The sequence below is a fragment of the Procambarus clarkii genome, chromosome 10, assembly GCF_040958095.1.
Source record: "Procambarus clarkii isolate CNS0578487 chromosome 10, FALCON_Pclarkii_2.0, whole genome shotgun sequence".
Lineage (NCBI taxonomy): Eukaryota > Metazoa > Arthropoda > Malacostraca > Decapoda > Cambaridae > Procambarus > Procambarus clarkii.
The window spans coordinates 25675051-25700520 of NC_091159.1; the positions used below are offsets into that span (position 1 = coordinate 25675051).

A 25470-nucleotide genomic window follows, 5' to 3' on the forward strand; every position below is an offset into this window, starting at 1 on the left:
AGTGCAACATGAAGAATACCTGTTGCATACGACTCCAAAAGAACACAAAAAACCAGGGAGGGTGGATTTCAAAGGACACCAAACAACAACATTTGCGAGACCAAAATTAAAGTATGTAACAGTTGTATAGTGTCTGTACCAAAAAGCACATGAACAAAATATGAAAGGTACAAAAGCTACCAAATAGCTATATAGAAGGAAAAGAAGAAATATGATCAATAAATGTGCAACGGGGCTCGACTAAGTTGACAAAAGAGGAATTTTTAAAACCTGTAATGTCTGGAACAAGGGATAACAGACAAATGCTTAAAAAGCAAAGATGCTGAATGCCAAAAAGATATTAAAAAATATTTTTTGCAAAGTTGTAAACAGTTGGAAAAATTTAAGGGAAAATATGGTGGATGCCAAAACTATCAGCAGTATCAGTCATATGACAACAATTATAGGGATGACATGACACCATGAGCATTGAGCTCATCCAGTGCAGTAATTACTCAGGTAATTACCTTAGAAAACAGATCTGAAATTCAACTAGAGGAGTGCCAGGACACCAATCAAAATAATTCTTTAGTGTAATACAAGTGTCTCTCTCGCTTATATTAGTACCGTACATGTGCATGGTCGGCCCACTATGTGGGAAAAATTTTCATATGATTTCTTTTATTGCTGGTCAGGTTGATTGGTTAAAATAGCTCTGGCACTATAGCAAAATCATTGGTACAGCAATTATGATGTTGATTGTTGTTATTGTATGTATGATTCATCTTTAGAAAGAAAATGTTATTAAATATAATATAATTAAAAATGTCAATACAGTATTAATGTTTTAAACTAGGTAATTTTTTGCAGGAATTTATATTTATTGGCCTTTGGTGAGAGTTTAAATTCAATAATAGTCTTGAGAATATGTGGCTTAGGGATATTATTCTGGCATTATTTCGAGTCAGGTCTCTAGTCCACCACCGGGCAGCCTGTCCTCAAACATGGCCAAATGCTTGGTAATCCAGGGTTGCCACAACCCTGTTTATGAATGAAGAAACACTGTACACATGACAACTGATCATATTCAAACTTGAAGTACTTCACTCTCATCCTATTTTTGAATAGCTCCTCTAAATGCTTCACCACCATGCTGCAAATACAAATACAGTACTGTAATTGTCATTACAACCAAACACCTAACCTATCCTAAGCCTAATTATACACACAATTACATTATTTACTAATGTTAATTTATATTCAAGAAAATACAGTATGGTTTTTAGTTACACAGTCCTGTACATTTAAAATTGACAAATGCATTACTGGGGCGAGTTGCACCTTGAACAAGGAAGGCTTGAGGATGGGCTGTACTGGAATGGTTAGCCATTCAGTACTAGGCTTTAGTATAGTAAATAAGTGTTGTTATACTGTACTTTTAAGATTTTTATAGATATTTTTGTATTTAGGAATTTTTGAATTATTGGTAGTGCTAGATATTACATGCCTTCAATACTTTTACAGGGTGATGGCAAGTGGTACTGATTATAATTACATTTTGTATGAAATTATTTATGGTAATTATCCCTGTTATTAAGATTCCTTTTTTTAAGCACCATGCTTCATGCTTTATTGTCATTTGGGCAGTTCTGTAACATCAGTCACCCTTTGACTGCCTTATGCTTTTTATTTATTAACAAATATACTATCACTAGTCCAGCTCATGTAGGAGTTTTTAGTTGCCTGAAGTTTGAAATTTACTTCTTAACATAAACTAAAGCTTCAGCACACATGGGTAATTGTCATTAATGCATCCACTGATAGAGCTTTGTCTCACCTTATCCCCTAAGTTTGGCACGTGGCGGAGTTCACAGGTACTATCCTAGGAGCACCCTTCCTTCGCCTGCATGTATGTATTCCCTGGCTTCTGCTCATGGTCTCATCTAAACTGCCTGCAACCCTCTGTGTACACATTTTTTTATGGATTTGTGTATAAATTTGTGTACAAGAATGTAAGAACTCTTGTATATATAAATAAATACAAAAAATACCAATGGTAACATAAAATTTTAAAATAATTTATATTTTATTTGTAATTACACTGTAGTTAATCATAAAGTTCCTCTGTTTAATGAGGGCATTTATCAAGTGTTACAAGATTATTTACCAGGTCTGAGATACCTGCATTTTCACAGGATTTTCAGTTCATTGTATGGTACACACACAAAATTATTTTGGTACTGTATTAAGTCCTTACGCTACATACTGAAATCAGTTAGGTTATTCAGTGCAAAGTTTTCTCCTAGACCACATTCTGTCAATTGTGTACTAATTGCTCCATATTTCCAGTGGCATTTTAATAGTTTGAGTCCTTTTTTTGGAGGGGATCCCAGTAGCTCCCTAAGTTTAATTTTTTTTTATCAAAAGAAGGCACCAAACTGGGAAGACTATGTAGTACCATCAAATGTGTGGGATATTCATAGGGCGCTAAATATCACTAAGGATGCCGATACGAGAACAAAAGCTCATAAGGCGAACAATATCGAAGGTATCCGAATCACCAAGAATTCTATCGAGGGACGGTCAGGAAGCAAGACACACACATGTCCTGGAAGTCTGAACATTCAACAAGGATATGCACGACTGTAAGAGGGACGATGCAGTTTGGACAATAAGGAGTAGGACGGCAATCCGTTAAGTGCCCTTGAGTTAAACGAGTATGGGCAAGATGTAACCTCGCCAGAGCCATTTCCCCACTAACCGGTGGTAGGAAGAAGGCCATGGGGACACACTACTCTTAAGAGTATGCAGTTTGTTACCAGTAACAGAAGAGCAACAACCCTGCCAACGGGCAAGGATTGAGGAATGGATAACTGGGTAGAAGTTGGAATAGAGTATACCTTTACTGGAGATGGGACAAGTGCGAATAGTCTCCTTATTGGCAGCCTCTGCATGCTCATTTAAGGACAAACCAATATGGCTGGGAACCCAGCAAAACTCCACTGTCTTAAATTTACTGGAGATAAGAAACAGCCAATGTTGAATTTCGACTACCACAGGATGGACTGGATTAAAGGACTCCAGAGCCATGAGGGCACTGCGAAAGTCAACTACAACAATAAAGGAGGATTGACAGCGAGAAAGCAGTTAACGAGGAACATATAGAATAGCATAAAGTTCTGCCATGAAGATGCTAGTCTTCGGAGGCAGGCGACACATGTAGGTATGGTCAGGAAAAACAACAGAGTAGCCTACACTGTCTGCAGCCTTAGACCCCATTGGTGAAGACGGAAATGAAGTGGGAGTGTGAAGAAAAGTGTTCACAGGAAAAGGTGTTTCAGAACTGTAGGAGGGTGTAAAAGCTTTAGTATGTGTGGTCAAGGTTTTACAAAATTCAGAAAAGGGGACCCTCCACGGAAGGCAAAGACAGACCGACACGAGGGGAAATATTGGTAACACGAACCGAAAGAGCATTTTGTAAGCGAGACAACCCTACAGAAAGAGGTATATGGTGAAGGGGAACAGGAACCACAGGAGGGGTAAAGGTCAAGGCACGACATAAGCGAGAGTGAGGATGTTGTAAGGATCGTTCAAAGTAGCGAAGACAGTAGTGATCACAGCGATCCTGTAAAGACCGGACACCAGTTTCAACATACAGACTTAGGGTAGGAGTTGAACAAAAGGCACCAGAACTGAGGTGTAACCCAGTATGATGCAGAGTGTCAAGACGACGAAGGGTAGAAGGAGAAGCAGACGACTAAGCTGGGCAACCATAATCGAGTTTAAACAGAATGAGAGAGGAATGTAAAGAGAGGAGTGTGCGCCTATCAGCTCCCCAAGAAATATGGAATAAGACCTTAAGTAAGTTAAGGACCTTAGAGTATTCAACTTGGAAGTAAGAGATATTTGGGTGACCAAGACAAACGAGTGTCAAAGATTAGCCCCAAAAGCTTAGCAGAATCTTTGTGCAAAAGGGGATGACCATAAAGCGACTGAGAGGAACAAAGAATGACCTGCTTCCAAGTAAAATTTATAGCACAAGTTTTAGTTGTAGATAACTTGAAGCCATAATTGGTGGCCCAAGATGACACAGCATCAATCTTAAGTTGAAGCCACCGTTGAAGGAAAGGTGACTCATCACTTCGACAGCAGAGGGTAAGATAGTCGACATAGAGAGCAAAGATGATGCCAGTAGGAAGGGCAGAAAGAAGACCATTGAGGGCAACTAGGAAAAAAGAGTAGTGCTCAGAACACTACCTTGGGGTACACCTTTGTATTGCCGAAAAGAGGCAGAGAGAGTGGTACCAAGCCGCACTCTAAAGGAACAACTAGAGAAGAAACTTTGTAGGAAGAGAGGGAGATTACCACGAAAGCCAAAAGGATGAAGTTGGGACAGAATATGGTATCTCCAGGTGGTGTCATATGCCTTTTCCAGGTCAAAAAGGACAGCAACTGTGCAGGTCTTTGCAGCAAAAGTAATACAAGTATAGACCTCCAAGTTCACTAAGACGTACTCTAGGAAGTTCATCTGGAGTTCCAAATTCACTAAGTTGTTTGAACCATCTTTTGGCATATCATCCAAATCTCTGGAATGCCTATTAGCCATCTCATTCCATCCTGAGTTCAGTATTTGTCTTGGGTATGGGGGGGGGGGGAGGTTACTTCTACCACTTTTGGGTACTACCATTGGCCTTCCATTGGTTCACTGATCTTCCCCAGAATGACTCACATGGTTCTCCAACGTTTTCATCTTCAGAAGATCTGCATTTTGCCCTAGCTCAGCAACTGGCTAATTTGAACCCCCAGTATAACTGGCTAATTTGAACCCCCAGTATTCATTGAGAGAGGGGTTGACAACTTTTTCTAGCATGGTCTTCAGTAATAGTTCATACTCTTCAAGCTTTGGGCTGTCATAGGATGGGGCACATCTCAGAATGTATGTTAGCCTTGGAAGGGATAGACATTTAGTGAGGAGATAAAAAGCATCGTGGGCATCGATGTCACCTATCCTGTTTTCCATCCTCCTGAGGTCTGTGATTTTCTTATCAATGATTTCCTCAATGGCATTAGATCCAAGGGGGGCTCCAAGGAGAGTGCTGTTACAGCCCTAATGACATGGGCTCTGGGGAAGGTAAACTTTATTGTAGCTATGATGTTTGGGTTAGAGAAGACTACGTCACACTTGGAAGGGTTCAGAAAGAGACCCAGGCCTACTTCTTGCTCCTTTATTTTTCTGATGTCTTCCAAGAGGTGGTCTAGGGGGCCAGCTATAGTGTCATCATTCAAAAACCAGATGTTGAACTCGCTGGACAAACTTTCAGATATACACAAACACAAACATATACATATATATATACATATATTATGCGAAAAAGCCTGAATGGTCCATCAGTTATCAATTCAATTCATCAATTCATCAATTCATCAGTTAGATACATATATTAGTATATTTTGGTAGCAGTCTTTCCTGTAGACATATATTATTAAATATGACCGAAAAAGTAAGATTAATAATTCTAACACGAATTTTCTCAATCTTTCGTACATTTCTTTTCACTATTGGTGGTAATTCAAAAATCAATTCTCCAAAATTCATTTTTATTTCTAGTCTGACGCGACACTTGAGCGCGTTTCGTAAAACTTATTACATTTTCAAAGACTTTAGTTTACACATACACAACTGAATAGAACTTACACATCTCCGATTTGTTTATATCTACATTTGAGTGAGGTGGATGGGGTGAGGTGGTATTTAATAGGGTATTAAATTCATCAACACAAGACAGAACACGAAACAATGGGTATTGAATAGAAGTGATTGTAGAAAGCCTATTGGTCCATATTTCTTGATGCTTCTATATTGGAGCGGAGTCTTGAGGTGGGTAGAATATAGTTGTGCATTAATTGGCTGTCGATTGCTGGTGTTGACTTCTTAATGTGTAGTGCCTCGCAAACGTCAAGCCGCCTGCTATCGCTGTATCTATCGATGATTTCTGTGTTGTTTACTAGGATTTCTCTGGCGATGGTTTGGTTGTGGGAAGAGATTATATGTTCCTTAATGGAGCCCTGTTGCTTATGCATCGTTAAACGCCTAGAAAGAGATGTTGTTGTCTTGCCTATATACTGGGATTTTTGGAGCTTACAGTCCCCAAGAGGGCATTTGAAGGCATAGACGACGTTGGTCTCTTTTAAAGCGTTCTGCTTTGTGTCTGGAGAGTTTCTCATGAGTAGGCTGGCCGTTTTTCTGGTTTTATAAGTCTTTGAAAGTCTTTGAAAATGTAATAAGTTTTACGAAACGCGCTCAAGTGTCGCGTCAGACTAGAAATAAAAATGAATTTTGGAGAATTGATTTTTGAATTACCACCAATAGTGAAAAGAAATGTACGAAAGATTGAGAAAATTTGTGTTAGAATTATTAATCTTACTTTTTCGGTCATATTTAATAATATATATACATATATATATATATATATATGTATATATATATATATATATATATATATATATATATATATATATATATATATATATATATATATATATATATATATATATATATATATATATATATATATATATATATATATATGTCGTACCTAGTAGCCAGAACGCACTTCTCAGCCTATAATGCAAGGCCCGATTTGCCTAATAAGCCAAGTTTTCATGAATTAATTGTTTTTCGACTACCTAACCTACCTAACCTAACCTAACCTAACTTTTTTGGCTACCTAACCAAAGCCAACCTATAAAGATAGGTTAGGTTAGGTTAGGTAGGGTTGGTTAGGTTCGGTCATATATCTACGTTAATTTTAACTCCAATAAAAAAAAATTGACCTCAAACATAATGAAATGGGTAGCTTTACCATTTCATAAGAAAAAAATTTGAAAAAATATATTAATTCAGGAAAACTTGGCTTATTAGGCAAATCGGGCCTCGCATAGTAGGCCAAAAAGTGAGTTCTGGCTACTAGGTACGACATATATATATATATATATATATATATATATATATATATATATATATATATATGCAAATGACGAATGTTCTTATGCTGGGTACGGCTGTTCTCGTGCTGGGTATGGCTGTTCTCGTGCTGGTTGATTTTCTGCTACTAGTTCTTGCAAAATATTGTTTCATTTTTGGCATTAATAAGGCACTATTAGTAAGCTCCTGAGACATTTTGTTGTAAAACAATACAGCTGTAGTAAATAAAATGTAAATTCCACGATTATTCTTCCACTGGCTGATAAATACTGTAAGTCAATCGCAGACAAAGCTAAGGGCACTGGGTGCATACTGTACGAACGCAGAATGGGTCTATATGTACACCCTACAGTAGGCTGGTGTTTAAGCCACATACAGTAACATAAATTTCTCTCAAATATTCGATTTACATCAAATTATATATTTTTTAGTTATATATTTAGTTTAGCAACATTATTACGATAATAAGGGCTATAAAAAACACTTATTTTAGAATTTATTTAATTATTTTATTATTTCGAAGCTGTAGGTCACTGAACTGTGGCGAGGAAATCAAACAAAACATGCGTGGTGGTGTGTGCACACGGATTAGACCCGTCCACTCGCCCTGGAGTTGTGCCACCAATAACATGAATAATTTCTCAAACAGCAGATATCTATCATATTACAGTATTTTTTTGGTTTTATTTAGTTTAATTTAATTAGGATAATAAAGAGTTATTAAAACACCAGTTTTAGAAATGATTTATTAATCTGAAACATTCAAAGTCATGGTCATTGAATTATGACGACACAGACGAAAGTGAGTGAAACCTCACTGTAAAGTGAGGTTTACTGTACAGTATTCCCTTATCTATCCACCGTCACTCATCTTGTTTCATCACAGAAAATGTACATAAGAAGATTTCAACATATTAGCTAGCTATTCACGCTTCAGCCTTTAAATTAATTTACAAGGATACGTGTACCACAAATCAGTGAATGAAAATCATTGAAACTCAGTCGTTCACTTGTGTGGACCACTCTGGCTGGTGTTTGGTTCATATGGTTCACTTGTTGTGTGGTCCACTTGTGTGATCCAACTTGTCATATGAAGGAATTATTAATTGTAACCTGTGATGGAATGGGAAAGTTTTCCACCACTCTGTTAACTCTGTCCCAACATCGTAAGCTTGTGGACCATTTGTGGACCACTTGTGCGACCCACTTGTGTGGTCCACTTGTGTGAACGAACTTGTCACATGAGCAAATTATCAATTGTAATCTGTGATAGAATGGGAAAGTTTTCCACCAGTCTGTGAACTCTGTCTCGACATCGTAAGCAAGTCCGAACATCCCCCGCTTCGTCGAACTGGGTGAGTAAATCCGGCCTGAAAAGTGTGCGAATTAGCCGGAGATTCGTTTAATCGGGGTACGTTGAATCGAGGGTGTACTGTATGTATGTATGTATGTATGTATGTATGTATATATGTATATATATATATATATATATATATATATATATATATATATATATATATATATATATATATATATATATATATATAATATGCACACACACACACATGGGCACACATCACTTGGGAAAGCATGATCATGTCTTGTTAGACATTAAATATGCATTAAGATATCACCTAGAAGAAAATGGGAGTTGATAAACTTGATTTCAAGAGAGGACACTATGGGGAATTTCAGAAATTTTTTAATGAGTGTTATTGGACAGACGTGTTGCTAGGCAGGGAAGTAAATGAGAGGTATGCCAAATTTTGCAAAATATATGATAAAGGCACACAACATTCATACCTAAACAGAGATGCAGGGCCAGAAAACAGGATTGGTTCAACAGAAATTGCAAGAGGGCCAGAGGTTATCTTGAGATGATTTCGGGGCTTTACTGTCCCCGCGGCCCAGTCCTCGACCAGGCCTCCACCCCCAGGAAGCAGCCTGTGACAGCTGACTAACACCCAGGTACCTATTTATTGCTAGGTAACAGGGGCATAGGGTGAAAGAAACTCTGCCCATTGTTTCTCGCCGGCGCCTGGGATCGAACCCAGGACCACAGGATCACAAGTCCAGCGTGCTGTCCGCTCGGCCGACCGGCTCCCCTTTGCCGGTCTTTTACCCCAGAGACCAAAAGACACAAAACTGTAATCAGTATAGGAAGAGGCCAAACCCTCAAACATACCAGCGATACAAAGATGCGAGAAATGACTACACAGCAGTAAGGAGAGAGGCAGAAAGAAATTTTGAAAAAGGGATAGTGAAAAAATGTAAAACAGAACCAGGCCTATTCTACAAATTCACAAACAACAAATTGCAGGTAAAGGATAATATCCAGAGGTTGAAAATGGGATACAGATTCACAGAAAATGATAAAGAAATGTGTGAAACATTAAATGAAAAGTTCCAAAGTGTGTTTGTACAAAATGAAAAGTTCAAAAGTGTGTTTATACAAAATGAAAAGTTCAAAAGTGAGTTTGTACAAAATGAAATCTTCAGAGAACCAGACACAATAAGAATTCCAGAGAACAACATAGAGGTGTCTAGAGACGAAGTGGAAAATATACTCAAGGAGTTAAATAAGAACAAAGCAGTGTGCCCAGATGGAGTTTCACCATGGGTTCTGAGAGAATGTGCACCTGAGCTCAGCATTCCACTTCAGTTGATTTTTCAGACATCCCTGTGTACAGGAGTTGTAGTAGATGCGTGAAAAAAGGCTAACATAGTTCCAATCTACAAAAGTGGTAGCAGGGAAGACCCCCCCTCAATTATAGACCCATATCGTTGACAAGTGTAATAGTCAAAATATTGAAAAAAATAATAAAAGCTAAATGGGTTGAACACCTGGAGAGAAATGATATATTATCAGACAGACAGTATGGTTTTCGATCTGGAAGATCCTGTGTATCAAATTTACTCAGTTTCTATGATCGAGCCACAGAGATTTTACAGGAAAGAGATGGTTGGGTTGACCGCATCTGTCTGAACCTAAAAAAGGCTTTTGACAGTTTCACATAAGAGGTTGTTCTGGAAACTGGAAAATATTGGAGGAGTGATAGGTAAGCTTCTAACATGGATGAAAAATTTTCTGATAGAAAAATGAGGGCAGAATCAGAGGCAATGTATCGGACTGGAGAAATGTTACAAGTGGAGTACCACAGGGTTCAGTTCTTGCACCGGTGATGTTCATTGTCTACATAAATGATCTACCAGATGGAATACAGAATTATATGAACATGTTTGCTGAAGATGCTAAGATAATAGGAAGGATAAGAAACTTAGATGGTTGTCATGCCCTAAAAGAAGACCTGGACAAAATAAGTATATGGAGCACCACTTGGCAAATGGAATTTAATGTGAATAAATGCCATGTTATGGAATGTGGAATAGGAGAAAATAGACCCCACACAACCTATAAATTATGTGAGAAATCTTTAAAAAATTCTGATAAAGAAAGAGATCTAGGGGTGGTTCTAGATAGAAAACTATCACCTGAGGACCACATAAAGAACCTTGTGCGAGTAGCCTATGCTATGCTTTCTAACTTCAGAATTGCTTTTAAATACTGTACATGGATGGCGAAATACTAAAGAAATTGTTCACGACTTTTGTTAGGCCAAAGCTAGAATATGCAGCGGTTGTGTGGTGCCCATATCTTAAGAAGCACATCAACAAACTGTAAAATGTGCAAAGACATGCCATTAAGGGGCTCCCAGAACTGAAGGGCAAGAGCTACAAGGAGAGGTTAGAGGCATTAAATATGCCAAAACTAGAAGACAGAAGAAAAAGAGGCGATATGATCACTACATACAAAATAGTAACAGGAATTGATTAAATTGATAGGGAAGAATTCCTAAGACCTGGAACTTCAAGAACAAGAGGTCATAGATTTAAACTAACTAAACAAAGATGCAGAAGAAATATAAGAAAATTCACTTTCGCATACAGAGTGGTAGACGGTTGGAACAAGTTAGGTGAGAAGGTGGTGGAGGCCAAAACTGTCAGTAGTTTCAAAGCGTTATATGACAAAGAGTGCTGGGAAGACGGGACACCACGAGCGTAGCTCTCATCCTGTAACTACACTTAGGTAATTACACACACAAATACCTAAGAGAACTAAAGACTTACAGTAATGCTTGCTAACACATTATGGAAATTAGTATTCTTAAATTGTATTACCAAGCTCAAGTCCTCAGAATAACACATGAGGGTTGCAATCAGGCCTCCTATTCTTATTGTTGTAAAATATAAGATGTGTTTGCTATTATTATCTTATACTTTCATCAGGGCATTTAGTTTGTTTCAAGATTAGTGGACATTTTAATGTGGCCATGAATATTTTAAAGCTAACACTTAAATTTTGACTTGATGCATGCAAGAAGGAAAGTCATCTATTTTTCTATATTTACAAAAGAACTCTGAGGTATCTGAATGTTGCCATATTTGGAAACACTGATGCTGACCAGATTTAATTATGATTAATAATGGGTCTTGCTGTCAGGTGTTGCACACCATTCAAATGAGTTTTAGAATAAAACATTCATGCACCAGTAATTATTTTTTATCTACTGGATATTATCATAATTTATTATGTAAACAGTGCAACTATTTATCATAAAATTAACTTTATTAATATATGTATGGAAATGAATTGCAAATAGTAAATTAAACTAAGTACAGAGTATCTGTACTATTTGTTTAGCTGAATATAAAAATGTCTTAATCAAGTGTAGTAATTGCATTAAGAAAGTCATTTTTAAAATGCAGCATTGAAAGAAAATCAGAGAATTAAGGGTTACACGTCTTTATGTTATGAAGAAGGCTGTTCCTACACTCTCTTTAGTCTGGAATTTCTCTTGGCTCCTATGATTAAACAAAAAATTCCTTAACACACTGGTTTACTTAATGTAGTAATTTTATAATTGATAAAGACAAATTCTAAACTTATGCAGATTTTCTTATCACTGAACAATTTTAACACCATATGTACTTTATTTCCAGGGGTCTTTAAGTCGTGCTCTTGGTCTTCGCTTACGTGAGGAGGCTGCCATATCAGGTAATGGTGGTGAGTCCTCTTCCTCAGGAGGGCATTCCCCAGCTGTAATAGCAAGGACTAATGCTCATCGAGCAACTCATGGTCGCCCTCGTTCCACTATCATGCCTTCTGGTGTTTATGTGCATCATGAGACACATCGTCGTGTAAAGAGTATTGGAGATATTGAGACTATCACTGTGACACCAGTTTAGCAATACTCATGCCAGCGACTCAGATTGATGTTCGCTGAACGATGTGCCGAAGTTTGTTCATTTGTGTGTTCTCCTGTTTTCCGAACGTTCAACTAAACACAGTAAATGTGTTATCAACAGGGTGGATAGATTTAGATGCATTAGATATACAATACTAAACTATTAGTCAATGTAAATGGCACTTACAGAGTAAATACTTTGTAAGAATATTACATTATTTCATTTTGAAACTATTATCATGTAATGGGGAAGATTTTTGGAACACATGAGGTGCACTAGTAATGTATGCAAAACCACTAAAATTGCTGCAACCTCATTCCTAGAACTCCCCAAGAATGACCAAGTAATTCCTATGCTATAATTCTACTGCCACTGAGATATTTTGATATATTATTTGAAACACAGATTCATATCGAAAACGTTTGGTATAATTTGATACTAGTCGAGTACAAGACAATAAGTAACCACAGGGACCACACCAGATGGCCTTTCCCCGTGGGTAGCTCTCAGGCTAGTATAACGTGATCCACAAACAGTGCTTAACAAATTGGTTAGTAGGCTTAAACCAGGACCTTGTGCCATGAGCAGAATAGCCAATGTTTGAAAAAAATATGCATATCTTAAGGTTTACATAAAGGTATCTCAAAATATGAGCATCTATATATGTATTGTACACAAACTGCATAGATTAAGATGATAAAACTTGTGTTTCAAATTTGTTTAATAAGTACTCAATTTGTTTTCTGCCAGTATTAAAATACAGCAGTCATGGAATGAGCATTATGAACAAACACATGGGACCAGGTAACTTTTTCATGGAAAGGTTCCATATTTTTCACACTTAGATTTTTCTCAGAATTGTGGTCTTTCAGTCTGCTGCATCAATCACTTACGTCTGTCAAATTTATCTGCTTGAGGTTTAGTAACAGCTAATGAATGTGTACCGGTATATGGACATTTTAAGAAATTATTGCTTCAGAGATCACTCAGTTGCTAGCCCTCAGGTGGTGTTTAAGAGTCTGAACTAGTTCTCTGTAAATATTGTGTAACTTTTGTACTTAAACTATAGTATATGTGTATGTAATGCAATGTAAGTTATTAATTTATGCTCCTCTTGATGACTTGGTTGTTGTGTGTTTGACTTTATGTAAACAAATATATAATCTCATAGCAAAGTTGAATTTGGACAACTAAGCATTCAAGATATATATATACTGTATACATTTTTTATTTTGGCGCTTGAGAGTAGGATTGTACTCATTATAATGCTGCCAAGCACATTACAATAATGTTAAAGGTTACTTTATAAAGGATCATATTTATTAGTAATGTATTATGTTCTACAGATGCTGCATTAAAATAGTACTGTGTGTGGTTTTCAATTATGAAATTTCCCATAATGTGAATGTTACTAGTCAGATATATTTTTATCGACTGACCTTGAGATTTCTGATTTCATGTATCGGTTGACAGGTGAGATATAAGATTTCATTTATTATTTAACAATGTAATTTTCCTCTCCATTTGTGACTTTGTCAGCAGTTACTTGCTTTTCTGGAAATTTAGGTATTCAATAACCAAGTAAAGAGCTAGGCATAATTGGTGTATAACACGAATTGAGCTCTTTTAGTAAAGTTTAAGGTTGTAACATCTTAGAAGATTAACCCGAAGACCATTCATTTGTTTGAGAAACCAGTGTGTCGCATGGAATTATGATATGGTCAGAATACTGTATTAGTTTTTATATATTCAAAAATAGCCTGTTAAAGTATTTCAAAACACACCTGGAGATACGATCAAAAATTTTTAATTTCAAATATATCAGTTTTGTGTGTAAAGCTGATACAATTTACAGCTCTTAAAGCTATATTACAAAAATACTTCATACTCAATTTAGTTAAGTGGCCTGTATATGCTGATATGGTCACAAGGTGATGACTGTAAACTTTGCATTTCTGTTGGATGCAGCCACTGCCAGCCCAAACATAAAATGTATGAAAGCAAAGAACTGGGATTAGATAGGATTATTTGGCCCATAAATATAATTCATATGCACAGCTCAAAATTTATCCCACTATTTTTTTTTTAACTGAATAGTAGATAATAGCTCAACAGGAATTTGCTGTGAACCAGCCTTGCAATGTGGATAGCTTTGCCACTGCTCTTCAGACTTTTTTGGAGCACTATATAGAGAGATGGGGAGTTTTTTTTTAATACACTTGTATAGGTCCTATTTCTATTATTAGTTACATATAGGACTAACAATATATAGCTAAAAACTCTAGTAAATTCAGTGTATTCACTCATGAATATTTAAAGTAATTGTGGATAACAGTACTTGTGTATTGCATAACAAACTATGAGATATTAGGCCTAGAATTCTTGATGAGATACAAGAAAGTGTTGCAAGCCAGTTTTAAAAGGCCTTGAAGACATTAAGCTATTTGTATTTGCATTGCTGGTTAGTCATATTTAATATAATGCAACGGTGTGACAATGGATAACTTAAAAGCTTTATTTATAATGTGAATGAACAGGTTAATTACTATTCTCATATTATGAAAGAAATTTGAATTATCTTGTCACAAGCTGAATCTGAGTGAGAAACAGAGTTGTCATCCAAAGCAAGTGCATTGTATTTTTATATATCTGTAATTTATGATAGTGTTGGACTGTATATAAAGACAGCTACAATGTGACCATTGGCCGGATCGTCATGACCAGATACTACATGAATGTAGGATAAGCATTTGGAAATACAGTATTGTACATGCATTTGTAATTTGTTGGTGTTATCTTTTTAATGTTTTCATAATTATATTATATTTCAATTTCAGTTGGCTTACCTAGCTTTTGAGGTGGCCATTAAATATACATTTGTATTGGATTAAGAAATTGATATGGTAATTTATTTTCTTTCTCACATAGCTTTAACCATGTCAAATATCCTTAAAGATATATAAATATTTATTTAAAATCATGTTATTGTAACTCATTGATTTTTGAGCAGATGGATTACCAGGCTTTACTAAGACTTAAATTATTCTTCTTCTTTTATATATATCTATATATATATATCTATACATACAATTATAAATTAGGTCAGGTACCAAATTACAAATGCAGCTACAAGTTTGGCATAATTAAAATTAAGAAAAAGTAAGCAGTTTCTTATGAATATTGTATTTTGACAAATTTATAAAATACAGTATATAAGAGAATTTTAATATTGTTAAAAATAATCAGTTGATGTGGGTCTAGGGAATTACCAACTTACTAAGGTATTACTCTACATATTTTGCCAAGAGGAACGTCATTATAAAGGAGAATGTGAGCATGCAATGCGAGATTATTAATACCTAGGTCAGACTTTCCAGACTTTTAACACAACTGAATGAAATCAATCAGAACTACCTTTATACTGTATATAGATATAAAAAACTACCGTGTATTCTTATATTACAAGAATAGATTCAGGTCATGTTATTAAAGATGTATACAGTATTTTTTATTGGAAATGGCACATTATTACTGCTCACATTTACTGTTGTAATAATTGCTTAGTTAATTCTTCAGCAAATTATACCATTCAACTCACTTTTATAATTAGTTTCATTAGTTCTTTATGTTGAGTACTAGCTTAAAAATTGGTAGTTTTCACCTGTACATCAGCTAACATTAGAAAATAAACAAAGCTGTATTTGTTCTCTTACCATAAGATAGCTAATTCTAAGGTCACTGGCGAGCCGACTGTTTGACATTCCAGTTTGTTTCTTACCTGGAAACAATAAAAACCATTAGTTATTTTTTTTCTTTTCCCTTATATTAACATGTGAACATTAAATAAGAGATAATTTTATATAGAGCACAAATTAGTTGCTTTTGTACAGTGTATGTGTGAACATAATCTTCAATATTCTGTACAGAGCAAATTTAAACAAATACATATAATTGTGTTATAGACTGGCCTGGCATCCTATAAGTCTCGTCTTGAGACTTGTACTCCAGGCGCTCTAGGAGTACCTTTGGGAGACAGAGACAGGAAGAGTGAGAAAGGTGACAGGAAGTCTTGTTTTGAAGACGAGAGGAGACACCACTTGTGCAGAATAATATTGTACAAGAATGTAACAACTCTTGTATATATCTCAAAAAAAAAAAAAAAAAAAAAAATATTCTGAACAATGTCATCCTGGACATTAATATTTATTATAAAGCATAAATGTTCACACTTCAATAAGTTAAAATCACTTAATTTGTCATAACGAGCAATATCTTTAAGTCAGTTGAAAGAAAATATTTAACATGATCGAGTGTTGTGTCAGGAACTTATATATATAAGTTCTTATATATATAATATATATATATATAAGCCGAGTTATTTGATTTCTTAAGTTTGTTATTGCATATACTGTACATTGTAGTTGTCGAGCAGCCATTAACAGTTCTTGACAGACAGTCAATTACTACGTCACTAACAATTCTGTTGCAAATGTTGCTCTGTTGTACCTGTTGTTCTGTTGGAACATTTACAATAGGATATTGTATTTGGCTTGTGGATTAGATTTTTGAATTAACAACTTCAAACATTCAAGCTGGGGATCATTATTGGTTCATTAAAGACTCTTTCGTATTTGGGGAAGTGAAGGAGTGGCTGTTGACCATTGTTAATTGACACTTCAGACTCGCAAAATGTTAACCAATGGGGTGAGTTTTAGGGTGACTGTCAACCAATCAGTGGCCGGGTTTGGTTGCCTGCTGGTTATAAAAGGGACGATGAGACAAAAAGCACTGATATACATCATCAAGTTACAGCCCCGCTCCTGTGCCAGGTAAGTCCACTACGGGCTCACCATAGCCCGTGCTACTTGGAACTTTTTGTTCCCAGTAGCTGAATCTTAAACAACAACATAAAGCACTTACGGGCTATTCATGCCCGTGCCACCTCTTTGGTGGCTTAATCAAATTCAAATTCAAATGTTTATTTAGGTAAAGTACATACATACATGGGGTGATACAAATATTGATGAATTTATAGATAGAGCTAGTACATACAATGCCTAAAGCCACTATTACGCAAAGCATTTCGGGCAGGAAAAACACTAAAGACTAAAAACTTAATACTAACTGAGATTAAAGTATAAAATGTGTTGAGAAAATAAACAAATAAAAAAAGGGGGGAACATGGCAGAAAAACAGCAAAAATACAAATTGGTCGACAAACAGCATTGTTTAAAAAATAACAGACATGGTTTGACATTATAGGGGAAAGGTAGGTTACAGGGAGTTAATTAGGTAGTGCTTAGTTTTTATCTTAAACTGGTTGAGAGAGGTACAGTCTAACATGATTGGGAAGGTCATTCCACATTCTGGGTCCCTTGAATTTTAGAGCATTTCTAGTTTAAGTCGTACTCTTGGAATATCAAAAAGGTACTTGTTTCTGGTGTGGTGCTCATGGGTTCTGTTACAACCTTCAATGAAGCTTTTAAGGTCAGGATTGGCATTACAGTTCAGTGTTTTTTTTATATTTATATATTTATATATTTATATATATATATATATATATATATATATATATATATATATATATATATATATATATATATATATATATATATATATATATATATTATATATATAATACACATGAGAGGATGTGCAGTGACTTGATATCTAACATATTCAGAGATTTGAGTAGGGGTACCGAGTGATGTCTGGGGCCAGAGTTGGATATTGTTCTAATAGCAGCTTTGTGTTGAGTAATTAGAGGACATGATTTTGGGTAGGAGAACCCCAAGTACAAATACCATAGTTGAGATAAGGAAAGATGAGATAAGGAAAGATGAGGGAGTAATAGAGCGTCACCAGGGCAGGGCGAGGTACATATCTGATCTTAGAAAGAATGCCAACAGTTTTTGAAACTTTTTTTGATATATTAAGAATGTGTCCTTGGAAATTCAGTTTGTGGTCAATGAGAATGCCAAGGAATTTGCCATCTACTTTGTTACAAATTTGGGTATTATTTATCCTGAGATTTATTTGATTTGAGGATTTATTGCCAAACAAAATATAGAAAGTTTTATCAATGTTAAGGATGAGTTTGTTGGCAGCTAGCCAAAGATGGACTTTATTTAGCTCAGTATTCACTGTGACATTAAGAGCAAGGGGGTCAGGACTGGAATAAATGAAAGTTGTGTCGTCAGCAAATAGAATTGGTTTAAAGTGTCGGGAGGTATTTGGAAGGTCATTAATGTAGATGAGAAAGAGGAGAGGGCCAAGTATGCTGCCCTGAGGAACACCAATGTTGATGGGTAGGGTGGGAGAAATTGAATTATTCACAGAAATATACTGGAGCCTGTAAGTAAGGTAAGATTTGAGGTATTGCAGGGAGTGACCTCTGACACCATAATGATATAATTTAAGAAGAAGGTTTTGGTGGTTGACAGTGTCAAAAGCCTTATGCAGGTCCACAAATAACCCAACAGGGAACTCATTTTTATCAAGAGCTGCATGTATCAAGTTAATCATACTAATAAGTGCATCGTTAGTGCTTTTTTTAGGTCTGAAGCCATATTGACAAGAGCTAAGTATATTGTGTTTGGCTAGATAAGAGTAAAGCTGCTTGTAGATTAGTTTTTCAAATATTTTTGACAAGTTTGGCAGGACTGATATAGGTCTGTAGTTGTTAATATTCGAATCCCAGTTGGAATCAGACCCAACTATGGGATGGGTTAACCCAAGTATCGTGTTTCCAAAAGGGTCGCCCATGTTGGAAAAGACGAACGCCGAAAGAATATTGTTGAAAACATCTCGATAACTTATTAAACCAAAATTATTTATGCGTCAGAAGAAAGACAGAAACACGATCTATACGTAAAACCTCTACCAGACAAATATTTTAAGTAAAACCGAAGATATTTGTAGATGTATAAAAGTGGCAGTTTTCATCGCTTGTCGAGCTCGAAACCCGCAGCATTCATCTCGGAACAATACCTATTTCACGCAGATTCCTTAATAAACGTAAGAGTTTTATATGTCACAAGAAAGATAGAAATATAAGCTTCGTTCTCAATACCTTACTATTGGCATATTTAAATTTAAAGCGAAGATACGTGTATTTTTATAATAGACGAGCTCCGACCTCGGACAGATCGATCGACAGAGCAACTCTCTCAGAACAATGTTTATTTCACGTGAATTTGTAAATAATTGTAAATTTTTTATATGCCTCAAGAAAGGCAGGAATATAAGGCTCATTTAAACACTTTATCATAGACATAATTCAAGTTCTAATGAAGATTCATGTTTTAATAATCACCGAGCTCCGACTCCTGCATAGACTGAGCGACAGAGCAACTCTCTCTCAGAACAATGTTTATTTCATGTGAATTTGTTAACATATATGTTTTATATATCTCAAGAAAGGCAGACATATAAGCTTCAATTTAAACACGTTACCATAGACATATTTAAAGTTCTAATGAAGATACATGTATTTTAAAAATTACGGAGCTCCGACCCCATACAGACTAAATGACAGAGCAACTCTCTCTCAGATCAATGTTTATTTCACGTAAATTCGTTAATAAATACAAATGTTTTATATGTCTTAAGAAAGATAGAAATATGAGCTTCATGTTAAATACATTACAATAGACATATTTATAGCTCAAGTGAAGATACATATGTTTTTATAGTGGCGTTTAGTAGCTTGTCGGTCATGGAGTGCAGACGCCTACGCACTTGCCGATATATTGTATAATTAACAAAGATACGCTAATAAAGCCTAAAATCTTATATGCCTCCAGAAAGACCGAGATATGAACATTATTATGAGTGCACCCAAGGAAATATATCATGTTGGAGGACAAAGATATATCAATTTTAAATTAAGTTTCGACTCTTGCTCGGGCGAGAGCGACAGGGCGACTCTCGCCCCATCTATTGGAGATTCTGTCCACCTAAAGACCCAAAGCTACTCAAACCCTCCTAGCATTAATTAAGTAATGAAGTAATATGGTATATTTACTCACTATAATATGGGTGCTGAATGCAGAACATGAGAAAACATATATTTACTCCAAAATAATATAATTTCATTATGAAATAAGTAAATATGTGGCATCAAAGGAAGTCGACGGTCCAAGCGTCAATGTTGTGGAGCGACTTATCCAAGATATATCATTGTCTGGAAAGTGTTTGTTGGCATATCCAGTTGTCGCACTCCTCCGCACAAATTATCACAAATTTAAATTATAATTGTAAGTGACTCCTAATCATCCTTAATTGCTTTCAACTCTTTAAGACATAACTGTAACATGCTCGTGTCCGAAGCTAGACACAAATACAACAAAATTATTAAGGATGGTAATAGAGTCCATTTCATGTGGTCTCCATCTCATGTTGGCCTCCGAATGCATGATAGAGCTGATAAGTTAGCCAAAGAATCTGCCTTTAAAGGAGCCGTTGAGTGTAACCTTGGATTGTCAATGAGCAATCTGAGAGCAGCAGTACACCGAGAACTTCAACAAGATCTTGTAGATCTGAGGCAAAGTGAAATCGGCACCAGTAATTCCATCTATCATCATACTATCATGCAAGAGGTGCCACACATCTATGGTTCATCCAATAAAATCAGCAGACTTCTAGATGTTACTATTGCTCAGTTTAGACTCGGTTACAAGTATCTCTGGGAATTCTCATTATCTGCCGATGTCGATCTGACCAAATGTAAACTGTCAACAAAATTATTCGCACACCCTCTTGTCACTATGTGATGGAGTGCGAAAAGATACGTGAATTCAGAGACAATTCTATAACCAATGTACCAACGATGTGTCAATATTTCATTCAAAATGATCTGCAACCAAAAATTTTAGTCAAATATCCCCAGTTTGCTAACTGTAGGTAGTAACTAAGAGTGATTGTAACCTATCCACCGCTGCCCACTGGATGGGGGGACGGTGTGCAGGACAAACATATCAATTGTGACACCTCTCCACCTATGTCAGTTGCTTAATTTAGAAACTGTACTTGTGGACGATCTCGAACCCATTGTTGATGTGACGACTTATACTGAATTTTGTAACTAGCTCATCAAGATTGTAACTTGCTTAGCTAAATGAATTGTGGGGTTCAGTCCCTGAGCCCATTATGTGCCTCTGTAACACTTTCCACTACCACCCACAAGATGGGTATGGGGTGCATAATAATTGAACTAAACTCAACTCAATGTTAACAAGTAGAATACGTATTTTTAATAAAATCTAACATAACTAGCCAGAAAACATTTAACATTTATTGAAAAATATATGTTTGGAAGTTAAATCGACTTCATAGGACAATAGTTTTGTTATATATACTCGTTATTCGTTGACATGCGTTCGCTACTTAACCCTTAAACTGCGCAACGCGCCTGCAGGCTCACGTCTGGTTTGCGCAACGCGCCTCCGGGTATTTGTATTTTTCACGTTCCATTCAAAACTCCCGCGGCTACATGGGGTTCACATCAGCTTCCTCAGGGCTCTTGTAAACAGACGCCATCTTTAAAAAAAATCGTGGTCCACATTCCCGGGTGTGGGGGCCTCAGTAGTGTGTGAGCAACCAAGGCTGGCGCTCGCAGCATGAGCGCACAGCACTGCTGTTCAGCATGTGACCACAGCATCGCCTAATAATGTCAAAATATATATATAACTTGTATTATTTAGCTATGATAGTGTTATATTAGAGCCTGAGTGTGATAATGACTGGGTACAATGTTCAAATATCAGTAATTCAATGCTGTTCACGATGTTCACAGCGCTAGCCACAGCACCACAGCATTATTTCGTTCATCTAGGAATCTTCAAATGATTTCTTAGGTTCCTTTTCAAAATAAACGTGTGGTCAATTATTCATTTACAGGAATTAGTGACCAGGATTGTGATAATAGCAGGAATGTGTTTATAATTAGCGTTGTGCGTAGTATTGTGGAAGGAGGAATTTTGATGAGGGAGGGAGGGCGAGAATTGAGGTAGCCTCATTGTGTGTGTGGCTGCCACACACACAATGTTTTGCTCACCATACTAGCTTAGTGGTTCGCTATGGGCAACACATATGTACATGGGTATATATAGTGTGTGTATATAGTGTAAGAACAGCAACAGAAGAATGTTGAGAGGAGCTATTTTGGTGAGGGAGGTGACGTAATCGTAGCGTCGTCTGCTGTGTGATTTTTCATGCAGTGTATGGTGGCCACTGTACTGTTTGGACACAATACCGGCTTACTTGCATAGTTCTGGTAAATAAAACATGTAGATAGGTATATAGAACATGTGTAATAAGAACTATAACAATATGGTGGGAGGAGCAATGTTGGCGAGTAAGATGTTGGAGTGAGGGAGACAGGCTGGGTGTGGCTGCTCTCACTCGAGGTGTTCTGAATGTGTTCATGGCCAAATGCTCCTATTGGCCCATACGAGGCAGCTGCTATTGGCCCATACGAGGCAGCTGCTATTGGCCCATACGAGGCAGCTGCTATTGGCCCATACGAGGCAGCTGCTATTGGCCCATACGAGGCAGCTGCTATTGGCCCATACGAGGCAGCTGCTGTTGCCCATACGAGGCAGCTGCTGTTGGCCCATACGAGGCAGCTGCTGTTGGCCCATACGAGGCAGCTGCTGTTGGCCCATACGAGGCAGCTGCTGTTGGCCCATACGAGGCAGCTGCTGTTGGCCCATACGAGGCAGCTGCTGTTGGCCCATACGAGGCAGCTGCTATTGGCCCATACGAGACAGCTGCTATTGGCCCATACGAGGCAGCTGCTATTGGCCCATACGAGGCAGCTGCTATTGGCCCATATGAGGCAGCTGCTATTGGCCCATACGAAGCAGCTGCTACATGGTGTTCTGAATGTGTTGATAGTGAATGTATATAGTGTGTGACAGTGTATAGTGTGTAAATAGATTGTATATATACACAAATTAGCATGATACATAGTAAATATGTGCTGCATATGTGTACACAAGTTTCATGCACGTAACACAGTGTCTACGGACAGTACGGATGTTGTACTGCGATATTATAGTATACGTGTTCATTATACATTGGATTGGCACATAAAAACAATGAAAATGTATTTGGAAAGGTGCGCAAAAAATGAACGAAAATATATTCGCGGCAACTCACGCGCCCCGCCCCGAGCGCCCCACCGCCCCCGAGAGCTTACGGCACGAGCGCACGGGGAATGATGACGTCACGCCCCAACTTCCGGACCCCATAGCAGCCAAAGTAAGTACAATTTCGACTTTTTTTTTACATACCCCTACTGAGGGAAGGGTTTTTGACACTTTAAAAAGAAAAAAGAATTTTTTCCAGAGAATTTATTTCCTGCGCACTGCGGGGGTGTCACATTTGGAGGCAACGCAGTTAAGGGGTTAAACTACCATGTACTGTACTTATATAAAATCTCCTATGTCTCTTCACTCATCTCACCCAACCCTACAGGCTTTGTGATATATTGTTTAATTAATTGAGATTCACAAATAAAGCTTATAATTGTATATGTTATCAAAAAAGCAGAGAGTTAAGTTTAGTTCATTTATTATGCACCCCATACCCATCCTATGGGCGATAGTGGAGTTAAAGAGGCACATAATGGGCTCAGGGACTGAGCCCGACAATTCATATAGCCAAGCAAGTTATAATCTCGATGAGCTAGTTACAAAAGTCAATGCACATCGTCACATCAACTATGGGCTTGAAACCGACCACAACTACAGTTTATAATTTAAGCAACTAACATATATGGAGGGCTAGTGTCACAATTGATATCTTTATCTTACACATAACCCCCTCCCCCCCCCCATCCAATGGGCAGCGGTGGATAGGTTACAATCAAGTCGTTTTTGCATTTTATTCAGAGATTAGATCTTTTTGGGTGAGGAAAGATATTTATATTTTAAAGGTTTCTTGGCTGATGCTTTCCATTGATGGAAAATACAACCTTTTTGAAAATCAATGTTAGTTTGATCTAGATATTGTAATTAACGAAAGTTTTTATGTCATCAGAAAGATAGAAATATAGGCTACATTTAAAATCCTTTGTCATGAATATAACTGAAGTGAAAATGAAGATATATGGATTTTGATAGTTACTTGATGGCTAGCTCTGAAGTGTGCGCGTGCTTGAAGAGGAAATGTTATCCACCCCCACCCCATAGTAAATATTTGTGCCAGGGGAGTGGCATGCAACAAGAAAGGGATGGGGGGAGCAGGGGAGAGGCACCCAACAAAGGGGAGGGCAGGGGAGCGGCACCCAACAAGTGGGGGGGGGGGGGGCACAGGGATGCGCGATCCTCCACATACAGGTCACCTCCAAGAGATGAACCTGGAACTGTATACCAAAAGTGAGGTAAAACACGCTGAAGTGCTTTTTGTCTCATCGTCCCTTTTATAGCCAGCAGGCAGCCAAACTCGGCCACTGATTGGTTGACATTCACCTAAAACTCACCCCCATTGGTTAACATTTAACATTTAGGAGTCTGAAGTGTCAACTATCAAGGGCCAACAGCCACTCCTTCACTTTCCCAAATACGAACGGGTCTCTACTGAACCAATAATGATCCCCAGCTTGAATGTTTTAAGTTGTTCATTTAAAAATCTAATTCACAAACCAAATACAACATTCTGTTGTAAATGTTGCAACAGAACAATAGGTACAACAGGGCAACATTTGCAATAGAATTGTCAGTGACGTAGTACTCTTCTGTCAGTCAAGAACTGTTAATGGCCACTCAACAACTACAATATACAGCATATGTAGTAAAGGACTAAGCAACCAAACAACAAAGTTCCTGACAACACTAGATCATGTTAAATATTTGCTTTCAATTAATTGACTTAAGATATTGCACGTTAATAACATTAATTAATTTTAACTTATAAAGCATAAATGTCCACACACTTTAATAACTATTAATGTCCATGATGACATTGTTCAAATTATTATTCTGCACAAGTGGCGTCCGTGACGCTGGATAGGTCACGATCACCATGTGATGCTGGATGGGTCTTCGGCGCTCCTTTCGTCTTCAAAACAAGACTTCCAGTCACCTTCCTCGCTCTTCCTGTCTCAGTTTCCCCAAAGAACTCTTCGATCGCCTAGAGTACAAGTCTCAAGATGAGTTTTATAGGATGTCAGGCGATTATTTAACTTTGTCTCAAGTCAATTAGATTTTCTTGATTTTCACGAAATATTGCTGCCCTCGGGCTCTTCAGAGATG

At 37.1% G+C, this 25470-nt stretch overlaps 2 protein-coding genes across 7 annotated transcripts in view; one reads left to right on the plus strand and one right to left on the minus strand.

Annotated features, from left to right (window-relative positions):
- Nucleotides 1–16015, plus strand: part of LOC123747631 (uncharacterized) — a 107122-nt gene extending 91107 nt beyond the window's left edge. Inside the window, exon 16 of the mRNA XM_069322243.1 lies at nucleotides 11966–16015. Coding sequence (XP_069178344.1) covers nucleotides 11966–12211 — 246 coding nt within the window. The 3' untranslated portion in view covers nucleotides 12212–16015. The remainder of the gene's footprint in view (nucleotides 1–11965) is intronic.
- Nucleotides 1–25470, minus strand: part of LOC123746358 (pseudouridylate synthase 1 homolog) — a 75388-nt gene that overhangs the window by 20973 nt on the left and 28945 nt on the right. For 4 of the 6 annotated variants that reach the window (XR_006771504.2, XR_006771502.2, XR_006771505.2 and 1 more), the window contains one exon: nucleotides 13997–15989. The exons of 1 other annotated variant lie outside the window; for it this stretch is intronic. The gene's annotated coding sequence lies outside the window, so the exon portion shown is untranslated. Of the gene's footprint in view, nucleotides 1–13996; nucleotides 15990–25470 lie in introns of those variants that run through there. One more of the 6 variants, XR_011227981.1, reaches the window with a different exon arrangement.